The sequence below is a fragment of the Cervus canadensis genome, chromosome 10, assembly GCF_019320065.1.
Source record: "Cervus canadensis isolate Bull #8, Minnesota chromosome 10, ASM1932006v1, whole genome shotgun sequence".
Taxonomy (NCBI): Eukaryota; Metazoa; Chordata; class Mammalia; order Artiodactyla; family Cervidae; genus Cervus; species Cervus canadensis.
Window position 1 is genome coordinate 48376398 of NC_057395.1, and position 12724 is coordinate 48389121.

Below are 12724 nucleotides of genomic sequence, written 5' to 3' on the forward strand. Positions count from 1 at the left end.
GAGATGCTCACTGCAGCCCACCCCTCTAGTAGGGAGACGAGATGCTCACCATGGCCACCCTCTCTGGTGCTTCCCACGTGCTCACAGTTCAGAGCTCTACACTCTGCTCCCTAGTGACAGATTTTAGTCCAAACATAAATTTTCATTTATTTGAATTTGAAAGGAGCAGTAGCATGAATCTGCAACTCCCCAAAGTTATAAAGAAATTCATTTACATAAGGAACACTAACATATTAAAAGAGGATGTAGGAAACAGGGGCCTATCTTCAAAATACTATTGTATCAGGATCATTAACCTGGAAAGTGCCAACTATTTTGCTGTTCTTTTCCCCTGCATTTCGTATTCTGATTTTTAGGAACAACCAGCCTCAGAGCAAACAGCACTATCAACGATTACAGCCATCCGTCTGTGCGCTGCACACCACGGAACACACACTGTAACTCGCACAGCATGATGCGGGGCTTGCCCATGACCTGCTATGGAGCGGAGGGCAGCAAGGCAGAAGCTGCTCTACATCCTTCCTCTGGAACTCTTTCAAGGTGGAACTGCGTCATCACGGGGAGAACAAATGCCAGGCCACTCATGTCTCTCTTGCAGTAGTTACTACAGGCATTTAGATTTGCATTTATAACACTGCATTGCCTAGTACAGTAAGTAGCCATAAGTCACACTGCCAAACTGAAAACCAGTGCCTGGGTCTCCATACCACATTCAAGCACTCAATAGACATGTCAGTGGCTCCTACTGGACAGCACAGGGAGAACATTCCATGCCCACAGAAAGATCTACCAGTAACTATGATCTAAAAAGCTACATGGTGCCAATCTAGGAAGTGGTTTTAGGGTTTCCTGTAAGATGTCATCTCGCCATGTATTAAAAAACCCAAGCAGATATCATTCAAAAAGTACGATGTTTACTAGCAGGGCTGGACACCAGCAAGTGTGCAGTGCATGTGCACACACACAAAACATACGCATGTGTATACACGTGCACACACACAACTCAGACATTCACACACACAGGCACGTTCACCCGCAGACATGTACTGCATACATGTATGCTTACAGGCACACACACACAGGCCTGCCTTCTGCAGCTACAGCATCGAGGCGCAAATGGCTATAACTTTGAAGCTGTGCAAATGAGAATGAAGGGACATTAAAGTGAGATATCCCTCTGGAGCCTGTCAAATTGGTAGCAAAAAGCTGGAAAATATTTTCAGTGTTGGTATAAATGGGTTTGATCTTCCGACAAACAACTTGGTAATTTTTATCACAAAAAGAAATGCGCCTATCTTAAAAAATTCTGTTTCATTGAATTTAACTTGTAAAGGCAATCAAACAGACCTGCATAGACATGTATAACTTAATTCTTTTTTTAGAAAAGTAAAATTGACTACATTTTGTTTTAAAGATACAACCTTTAAGCAAATAAAATTTTTTAAAATAATTTTCATTTAAAAGTTAATGATTTCTCTTTTTTCCTGAAAATAATAAAGTTCAATAATATTTAAAATTCAAATACATCTAACAAAATATAAACTTCACTTTCATACAGAAATAATGATGAGAAGAGTGCTCTTCCAGATGGAATGGGCCATGGCTTTGGAACGGAGGTGCTGGAGTCCCCACCATCCCTCTGCCCCAGACAGGTGAGTTTCAGTCAGTGTTGCTGGTCAGACAGCACACGAGACAGCGCGGCAGACAGCACATGGACACAACGTATGTGCATCAGTGGAAACCTTTCACATCACAGAAAAAAGGTGTCTGGGTCATTGCTGAGTAGAAGCAAGCCAGCTGCCATCAGCAGTGTACCTAGTCCATGGGTCTACCCAGTTACACAGATGGAGTGTGCACTCACAGAGGTCTGTGAGCACATTCACAAAGATGGAGTGTGCACACACATGGGTCTGTGAGCACTTCCACACAGCTAAGAGTGTGCACACACATACAGGTATGCGAGTACTCACACAGATGGAGTGTGCACACACACAGATAGGTCTGTGAGCACTTTTACACAGATAGAGTGTGCATACATACACAGGTCTCTGAGCACACTCACCTGTGATGTGGTAGCATTGCTGTGATTGTTTTTCTTCTTTATCTTCCTATAACTTTGAATTTTTTAAAACTTTTTAGAAAGGAATTTAAAATTCTTTTTTCCAATTAATAGGAATTCTTGATATCAAGAGTGTGAAACTGGATATAACCTGAATTTTTTCAAAGCAAAATGCTAACCTGATATCCAAAGCTACATTACAGTAACAGTCTATTGTATTTGTAAAGTAATAGTATAACTGTTGTTTAGAAAGGCAGATATTTCAAAGAAATATCCTCAGGGTTCTGAGATTCTTGAGATTATTATGAAATTGAAAAAACTGTTTTAAACTGAGAAAAATACCCATCATTGCCTTCTTAAAATATTTTGGAATTTGTCAGACATATGAGATAAAGTTGTTCAACAAGCTGAAGTGAATCTGCTAACACAGCTGACAGCTGGGTAAGAAATAACCTATTCAATGCTGTAAGTGTCAGAGGTTACATAAAACAAAAGTCTTCTGACCAGCATAAAGTATTAGAAATATTTTTATCTTCAAATTTAGATAGCAGTGATTGGCTTCCATCTACTACTTTTACCTGTTCTGAAATTTGGCCCGTATTTTATCTTAAAAATTCCTCATTAGTAAATCTAATTACTATATATTCTTTCTAGACATTAATTAAAAATGAAAATAGAGATCATTAGGCTGACATGGAACCATAATTTCTAAGTTTCAGTCTACAGCCTTAGTTCTTTTAGTTCAAGAATATTTAAATCTGGTCTGTCACTCTCAAGTTAATTATTAAAAAACAGCTTTACTTGAAGTCTTGACACATTGTTTAAACAAATATATCAACCCAATACCAATCAAAAAAGACATTTAAAATTGCGTTAGAATCTCAAGTTTATTATTATCCCTTTTTTCAGGAAAGAAACTGTTAGTACTTCTCTTTTTCCTGAACATAACAATTTAAAAAATAGAACAGATCTAACATAGAAATAACTATTTCTTTGGAATTTTTAAAGCTCAAGCTAAACTCACCAACCCCAACCCAAACACAGGCTTTTTGAGTATAAGGAAAGAGCCCCTCGGTCTGTGAAAGGAATCTGAATTCCAGTGTTTTACTGACTCATAGCATCATTTCAGTAAGCATAATTACACCACAATGTGAGAATATCTAGGCTGATAAAGACAAAAAGAAACCCAAAGGGAAGAACACAAAGGCAGGATGGGATTGGCTAAATTCCCCTTCAGCTATCGTGTTTCTGTAAGCCAGCAACCCACTGAAGTTTAAAGTTTTTCATCTTATCAGTAAACAGTAGAGCAAACATATTTAGAAAGTGGCATCTGACAACTTGATAGTGAATTCTGACGGAAAAAGCATTACACATTTTCTTCAAAAGTTTCTTTAAACTTCAACTCTTAATGTAAGGAATATAAAACACCTACCATAAAGTTTAACCGATCCTCAAAAATCCCAGTGTTTTTATTTAAATTCTTTGCTATGAGATAGGAGCTAAATATTAGATATTACAAAGCTACAGCTGTAAAGACTCAGGAGTGTCCGGAACTGTACCTCCTATGTCCCTGAGCCCCTATTATTTGACCAGTGACCTCACCTCTTTTATATTTTTACTACCTTAATACTTTTGTTCTTCAGATGTAAATAATTCTTTATATCCTCTACTGTAAACTGTTAGTGAAAACCAGGGTATTATTTACTTGTAAAACACAAACCCATGAGAGTAAATTGTGGGACATTAGTGTAGCTCCATACTGATTTATTGTAGCCTTCAAATTCTTGCAGGCCTCTAGAGAAGGTCCACACCCTGAGGCTTGATACTGATCTGTTCAGACCTAGAGGTTTATCACTAATTATCTAGCATTTAGGCATTTGATTACATGTCATCATAACACACGTATTTAAAATGTTATACCAATAGTCTTCTGTCTGCCTACTGAAAAAGTACAGTAGGGATGCTAAGAAACATACTTAGGTAACACAAAGCCACAGTCACTAAAAGAAAACTAGAAGGGACACTGTATTTTGCTCATCATGCTGGCAAATGAACCAGATGATTTCTGGCTGGTATCAAAGAGGAGATAAAGACATGACTTTTTTGAAGAAGAAGTGACTATTAAAGTTACACAAGTATTATAAAACATGTTCACAAACAGAACCCATGAGTAATCTCGGCAATTTGCATGATTCCAAGTAAGTATATTAACAATAGTTAGTACAAAACAATAGAAGTTCCAATCAAATAATTCCTGACTGATCACCATCAAGGCCATACATCACGTGGTATTTAGGCATTGCGATCACTCACACACACCACACTGGCAGCCAACAAGCACAATCATGTACACTTTTCAACGGGGAAATAATATGAATGAAAATAATCATGGGAAGTACCTATTTTACCTACCAGACTATTTCATTTTGGAGAATTCTTGATACACAACTGTCCCATCCCTCCACCCTCCAAAGAAAAGAAATAAACCCATGACATGACAAAAAAAATAAAGGCAACATTACATGGATATAAAATGGAAAGTAGATACAGAACTTTTCCAACAATGTGCCTTTTGCTACCTGTGTTTTCTGAGCAGCCAAGAGGACTGATTGAACAGACCTTGGTATGGGACAGTGGGTCTTGATTCCCAAAGTCTGTCCATTAAAGGAGTCACACAATTCAGAGGGAATTGTAAAAAGAAGAGAGTATATTTTTACATGATTGAAACTTTCTAAAATACATACCCTGAGTATGTGTTCTGTGATATTCATTTATGAGTGTTCTATGTTCATTAACCATCATTTCAGTAGATAACCCCCACCCTCCAGTGCTTTATCCATTAACCTGGCAAGACCACCTGGGATATCTTTGTGCAGCTATTATCAATGAATTCCAACCCTCTGACCAGCACATTAAAGCTCATAGGTACTCACCCTGCAAACTGGGCACTGCCAGTGACTACTGCTGTCTCTAAGCCTGTACTCATCAGACAAACACTTGGAATGATACACACGAAAACACAGGTCACATATCAACACCTCTCCAGGCAAATGGCATTCAAAACAATACCAGTCATGATTTTCTGTTTCCCAGTCCTACAAAAAATACAAAATAATTTCGTATGACATTTTGTCAATATCCGCAATGACTAAGAACAAAATTGAAACTAAAGTCCATCAGAAGTTAGGCATTATAAACAATTTTAAACATTTACTGTGTTAAAACAAGAGGGAAAAAATACCTAGAAATTTGCTTCTTTTAATTTTCAATTCTCTCCTAAACATATTTATATTCAGAAATATCTTAAGGTGATCTGATAACAAAACCAGTCCAAAATGAATTAAGCCCAAAGCCAATCCAACTTCTAACATTATCTTTCAGTTTTTATAGAATCTATGGGATAATTTCTTTAGTAAATGGAATACCCCAAAGCAACATCTATAACTTAGTATTTCAAATAAACAAACCTCTGTTTTGTCCTGATTTTCTTTAAAGAAATATACTAAGTACTTAGCATACTTTGGAAACGGAGAGAATAGTAATAAATGGTGATGCTCACTATTCTTATCTTCTCATCCATGGTATTGGATGCTTTATTGAAAATAATCATTAATCAGAATGTCCATGTTCTGATAGGTTGTCAAATTTTCAGGGTCTGTTGAATTTGGAAAAATAAATTGAAAATGTGAAACTAAAGATTTAATCACATTCTCCAAAGGACATTACCACCAAAAAAAAAAAAAAAAGGAAGCTGGCTTATTTTCTTATTGGGACTATTCCTGGAAATAAAAGACCATAACAGGTGTTCAACATTTTCTTTGTTACACTTTTTTTTTTCTGTACAGCCAGTACCATTTAAACACAAACAGGAGACCAGTGTAACTTCCCTTAATTTGGAATTCATTCTTCATAAATATCACTCTTAGCATATATCAAAAAACACCCCTATTAAGAGTGATGGATTAATTCTCAACCTTCTCTTGCAGATGTGGTAGTTGAATGAATAAGGGTTAAACCCACAGTTAGTATTATCAAGGCCATTTCCAATGAGGAACTTGAAATTTTAAACTTGGGCTCTGCCATCATTTTTCTTTTTATAAATCATTGTCTACACTCTGCTTCTGCGAGTGAACAGCTTTCTTATCCCCCTTATGTCAATAACTCCTGCAATAAATGGCTATGATAGAGCACTTGTTCAGTCAGCACTAACTCTGGCAAGGGTTCAAATGCAGTGCTGCTCAACCATATGAGAAGAATACGTCTCTCTCCTTCAAAATGAACATGAGCAGCTCATGTTCTGAAATTCACACCTTCCAATCCACCTTTAGAGACACGGCTAAAGTACACTAGTAAGTTCTGCAGAAAAGTAAACTCTTTTGCTTGCTTTTTAGTAAGAAACTGGCAATCTGTAGCAACCAAAGTAATAAAGAAAAAAGCACTACCATTTTTAGTTGTTTGCTGCATTATGTGTAGACTCTGCTCACTCAGTAAGGGAGGAATAATTTCAGTCAGACTATTTAAAAGACCATAAGGTACTGATTTGACATAAAAGCCTCATCCGTGCATGGTAGAAAAAAGCTCCCCCACCAAGTCTGACATAGCGCTGCCACAGTAAACTGTGGTGCTTGGCTGTACTAAAGTAACAACCTTTGGTGTAGCCCTTTCACGCAGCTCATAAGGAAGCTGTGTTTTAGCTATTTCAGTGTTTGCACCAAAAATCATTGATAATTTAGTTTCCAATGGAGATAAGATGGCTTTTTAAAATTTACTCTTTCCAAATTTAAAACCAAATGTTTCAGAATATTTTCCTCGTAACTGTTCAGAGACATCTTAAAAGGATTTTGGTGGCTTATGTATACTCATTAACAAAAGAAACTGCCATTCTTCATCATTTGAGATTTTTTTTACACATCAATTCATCTCCCTGTGATTCTCAACATGGCAATCACTAGGTTCACTAAGAGGAAGTCAGAGAACACATGCTGGTGGACCGCTCTGGCCTCCTCCTGACACCGCCTGCCTTCACCTAACCCTGCCTTCTCCCATCCACCCATGAAACAAGGATGAAAACGGATCTTTCGTCAATGGGGTGTTTAATTTTAGATCTAGTTTTTCATAAAAATTATAAAAACAAAATTATAATTCAAATGAAGTAGAGAAACATTTGGATAAATGTTTATATAATGGCATCAACTAACTTTGTTTCTGATATAAAAGAGAGCATGAGCTGGGAATGAATGTGTTGTTTACTCTTTCAATCACTGCAATAGCTATTTAAATACACAGAACATGCAAAGTCAAGGTCAAAAGTATCTACACTCTGAATCCAGGAAACGTTTTTCTGAGGTATAAATGATATGTTTATTATAGGGAAGAGTTGTATATGGTTTGTCTTTCAGTAAACAGATTTATATAGTGCTTTTGACTAATATTCAATAGTGTATGCCAAAAAACTAAGCTTGCATTTTCACTGAATTTCATCAGAAGTCAGCAACTATTCAACATTCAGCCTTATCAACATAATATGTGAAATGCTACTTCAATACAAGAAAGTTTTAAAAAAAGCAAACCTATGAGCACAAAATCCAAAACTAGAAGCAATGTAAAGAGTATGGTTTAAATGAACAATTCTAGCAAGAATTAACTAAGCTGGCCTAAAGAAAGAGAAATTCAATTTTTTAAAAAAGCAGAATTAAAGTAAAATAATATAGTGCAAAATCGGTTCACCTTGGCTGGGGTTGCTGTCCTGAAGAAAGGCTGCATGCTGTAGGCCTTTCAAAATAAAAACAAAATAATCTTGGTCTCTCTCCTATAGCTTTGCTCAATATCAGGCAATATACAGAGCTAAAGGGGTTTGGTACATGGTCAAACTGTTTATTAGTTGCTATACATAGTATCTGGCAGATGATATCAACTAGTAATCTATCATTGTGGTAATCATTAATGAAACGACAGTAGCATACAAACTCAAGAATCATTACTAGTTTAAGAGTAAACTTTTTTCACTAACACAAACACTACAAAATGAACACAAAGAAAATCTATAGGAATTCATGTTCCATGAAACCTATGAAGATGACAGAAAAACATTTTACTAACAAATTCAGTGTCATTTAAATCTGTGCATGATCACAAATGTGTGTCTTATTGATCCCAAACTGATTCACACTGGGTTTTTTTTAAAATTGGGGGTTGCTGTTATTGTTGTTCAGTTGCTAAGTTGTGTCCGACTCTTTGCAATCCCATGAACTGCAGCACACCAGGCTTCCCCTGTCCTTCACCATCTCCCTGACATCCTACAGCCAGTGAAGGTTTACATGCTCAACGAGAACTAGCAGTGGGACAACCAAGGCCCCAGGCGTGTCATCCAGCTATGTGGAGTGGCTGAAGGGCATGTCCCAGGTACTCAGGGACTGACAAAACATGGTCCACTGGAGAAGGGAATGGCAGACTACTTCAGTATCCTTGCCTTCAGAACCCCATGAACAGTATGAAAAGGCCAAAAAAAAAAAACCTGCCGAGTGATGAATATAAATGTGGTCAACTTGGTACTTCACCACAGTGTGAAGTTTATACAGGTGGTCTTCAGAACTGAGTAGAAAACATTCTACCATCAAGAGGCAGCCTGCTGATCTATGGCTCTTACCACTTAAGGCATTTAGTTAAGACTCCAGAACTAGACTAGCACAAACCTCAGCTCATGGGGCTTTTGCAAGGATCAAACAAGTTACTATGCTTAGTAACTGTTAGCTGGTGTTAAGATGATCTATTTGCTATAATGCACAAAATGGGAATTGATAAGGCACTAAATGGTGTGACACTTGCAATTACCCACGTGTGAATTTCTTCTTCAGGACCCTAAGTGCACTAGGACTGTTAACTCTCCCAGCATTTCTGTAAGCAAGATGGGACAAGAAGCACTGTTACCGGACTGAGAGTTAACGCTGCAGCAAGGAGCCTCAGCGAGAGGACTGTGCCTGGAGACAGCCTCCCTCACATGTGCAAGAGACTTAGCTTTCACACCAGTCCCCTGTTTCTACACAGTGAGCAGATAAAACCTCACATCATCAAGTATGTGTTTTCGTGTGGTATTTTACACAGAAACAATCTAAAATTAATTCTATGCAAATTCTAGGTTTAGTTTAATTCTGATAATAAATTCAGTTCACCACTGAGAGGTAAGATTTTTATGGTTAAAGATTTCCAGTAATTTTAAATGTTATTTTTTAATTAGAATATTAAAACACTGCTTAGTGAAATAAAATTTAAAAACAGGAAAACAAAAGAACTCTCACATACACACACACACAAGCTGAAAAGAGTATAACAGGACAATATGACCCAAAATATTCTACTGAGTAAAATAGAAATTCATCACCAAAGCAAGAACGTCTAAGTACCTAACAGTTTTTTTTGCACATAGAACCACAGAATAACTGACTTTTAATTAATAATCACCAATACATCACTTATTACTTAATATTTAGTAAATAAAAAATTGTATCTGATGCAGGTAATGGACCTTTGGGAGAAATATGTAGTTCTGCACATAATTAGAACAAACATAATAAAATATAATTCACATTTAAAAAACCAACAGAATTCAAGGGACAAAAAAGTTTAAAAACATGACTGATTATAAGTATAATAAGAAAACACAAAGATGTAAACTTTTTTAAAAAAATTCTTACTTCGTTATGCTGTATTTATGAAGTGGGCTGTTTGCAGGCCTCTCAATGTTTTTTCGGGAACAAAGCAGGGGAACACATCTTGCCATGGCTGTTTAATCATGTAATTTCTGAAGAATAAGACATAAGTCCAAACCTACCTCTTACACAAAAGATGCGAGCTTTCAGCCAAGTTTCAAGAGGTATATAAACCTCAGTGTCTTTTAGACTGGTCCTTTTGAATCAGGAAAAAAGAGATGAAGACAGGGAAAAAAGTACCTATCTTGTCCCTCTGTAAATTAAAACTAAATCCATTTATCCCCAATATGTTAATCTTTTCAATAAACCACAAAATTTGTGTTTTCATTAATGATGCTTCTTAAAAGGTACCAACCTTAACTCAAGACCTATGTAAAAACTAGCAAGAGGTACTGCTTGTCAGAGAACAAACTAGGTTACGTGAAAACTGCTGAAGTTGAGCAGGCCTGACCAGCCGAGATGGGAGCTCATGTCTGCAGCTGCTCTCCAGTCATCGGCAACACAACCGGTGGAGGCACACTAACTGAAAACCTAAGCTGTGGTTCCTAAGCCGGTATTTCGTTTTTGGACTGGCATGACCCACACAAGTAGAAAGGAGACCCTGAGTCCAGATCTGGCAGGCAAGTAAAGAGACAAGTAGTCTTGTAGCAAATGTCACCTTTTCACACTTATATGCCATCCTCTATACTGGTGACCAAAATATTTAATTCAGATTAAAAAGTGTCTGTCACATCATAGATAGTCATAGCTTTGTGCCAGGGACCATGAATCAAGTTGGGAGTCACCAAATAAATAATATCAACAACCTCAATATCAAAACACATATTTGTTTTATCTGCACAGGATCCATAACTCAAGGTCACCTGCCCTGCTACACTTATACAGGCACACCTCAGAGATGCTATGGGTTCAGTTTCAGATCACTGCAATAAAGAGATTATTGCAAGAAAGTCACATGAATTTTTTTGGTTTCTCATTGCATATAAAAGGTGTGTTTCCACTGTACTGTAATCTATTAAGGTGCAATAACAGTATGTCTAAAAAAGGTACAGACATTAAATTATATTAAAATTATAAAAATACTTTACTGCTAAAAATGCTAACTGTCACTGGACAACGCAGAGTTGCCACAAACCTTCAATTTGTGAAAAAAAGCACAAGCCAAAGTACAATAAAATGAGGTATGTCTGCGTAAAATTAAATACTTTTATAAGACTTTCCTATCTTTAGTGAATTAAGAAATTAAGTTGCATTTACCACAAGGGAGCTACTAAATACCAAACTCATCTTAGCTGAGCAATGGTAAAATTTTCTGCCCAAGAAATATATTTCTCAAGTTGTTAAAATAGAGGACATGAACTATCATGATGGAATACGGACTGAATGTAGCCATCCATGTACATTAGTTTAGAGCAAGCAGATGATGAAGCAATCTAGGCAAATGTAGTTTTTCCTTAAAAAAAAAAAAAAAAATGAAACAAGCCTTGAAATGAAACAAACACAAGTTTCAGTATGTACCCAGATCTACTGGCCTTTTACCAGTATAATATCAAAAGCTTTAAAAATGATCTCTAAAAGAGCTATTCAGATCATCTGAGTGAATAGTAATGACAGATATCTGAAAATTAAAGATGACCACAGAAAACTTACAAGAGTGTTGCCCAGGCTCGGCAAGCCTGTCATTTTAAGAACTGGCTAGTACATATACATACTATGTACTATGTATGTACTATGTACTATGGCTAGTACATACTTCCACTGTTTACTGACTAATATTTAAACTAACCATTTAAAATTGAGAGAGGCTTCGTTTTTAATAATTACGCTTTTCATTCTATCTCAAATAGACATTTTAAAATATCACCATGAAGATGCTTATGTACTACTGAATTTCATCAGTTTCTCCAAACGAATTCTCACTTCAAAAGAGATACAAAATGGTGGTTAAGATCAGCATCTCAAAGTGTCTAGAAATCAATTCATTCCTAGCAGAATACTCAGTACAATGGAGGTTACCGTCTTTGACTTACACAGGCTTCCTCTTAAAAAAATTATATATAATTGTATCCTGAAATAGTCTTTTTAGAGTTAGGCTTTTATTACATGATAGCTGGATTTAATAAAACAATAGTATTTAAGATATGCATATTTTTCAACTGTATCAAGTTTTTTAAAATAAACATTGGAAAAAAGGTAGCAAGGCGGAATAGAAACATGACACAGTGGACTCTGTTCAGTGATGGTTTTGTGGCCTAAGAAACAACACTTTTGCCTACCTTCTCTCTCAACAGAGCCATGGACATGAGGACAAGGAGTCCAGCCTCTTTGCTAATACACAGTATCCCAAGGGATACAACTTGTAGGACTTTTCAAGGGGAACCAACTTGTCTACCTCTGAGCTATAGCTGCTATTTTTAGAGGCTATAGAATGAAGAGAAGAGTAGCTTCACTACATTTCTCAAATGACAGAACTCCCTGAGTAAAGAGTCTTTGTAACTCTGAATAAAGGTTTAAAAATGAATAGTAGAAAAATCCTATCCCTTTCCTTACATATATAATCTACTTGACTTTTATAGGCCATATATATCAACTTGATTTTTTTCTTCTCTTAATAATTAGTAGAAAGTCAGTGAGATAAATAATAATGCACACTCTCCAATCTAAAACCTCAAGCTTTCAGAGGTATCATCTCGTATAAGAAGTGGAGAAACTATAAAGAAGAGCCCCAGACTCAAATGCCAGCATGCAGGGATGTCAAAGACCACAGAAAACCTTTGTGCGGATTAGAAAATTGACCTTCCCTAAGACTAATTTTGTTAGAACAAGACACGTCACTGCCATGTGCTAGAGAACTGCTAAATAAACATGCAACAAGTATATCTGAGGAGACGGTGGCAATTCCTAAGCTGTGCAATTCACACCAGCCCCCGTACACAGCAGCCTGCATGCACAGGCCACA

At 36.6% G+C, this 12724-nt stretch overlaps 1 protein-coding gene across 13 annotated transcripts in view; it reads right to left on the minus strand.

Moving 5' to 3' along the window:
* Positions 1–12724, minus strand: part of ZMYND11 (zinc finger MYND-type containing 11) — a 74289-nt gene that overhangs the window by 24434 nt on the left and 37131 nt on the right. For 7 of the 13 annotated variants that reach the window (XM_043480651.1, XM_043480650.1, XM_043480655.1 and 4 more), the window contains exons 4-5: positions 7787–7831; positions 4993–5154 (exon numbers count right to left, since the gene is read on the minus strand). The exons of 2 other annotated variants lie outside the window; for them this stretch is intronic. In XM_043480651.1, coding sequence (XP_043336586.1) covers positions 4993–5154; positions 7787–7831 — 207 coding nt within the window. Of the gene's footprint in view, positions 1–4992; positions 5155–5618; positions 5715–7786; positions 7832–12724 lie in introns of all 13 variants that reach the window. 4 more of the 13 variants (XM_043480657.1, XM_043480656.1, XM_043480658.1 and 1 more) reach the window with 2 other exon arrangements.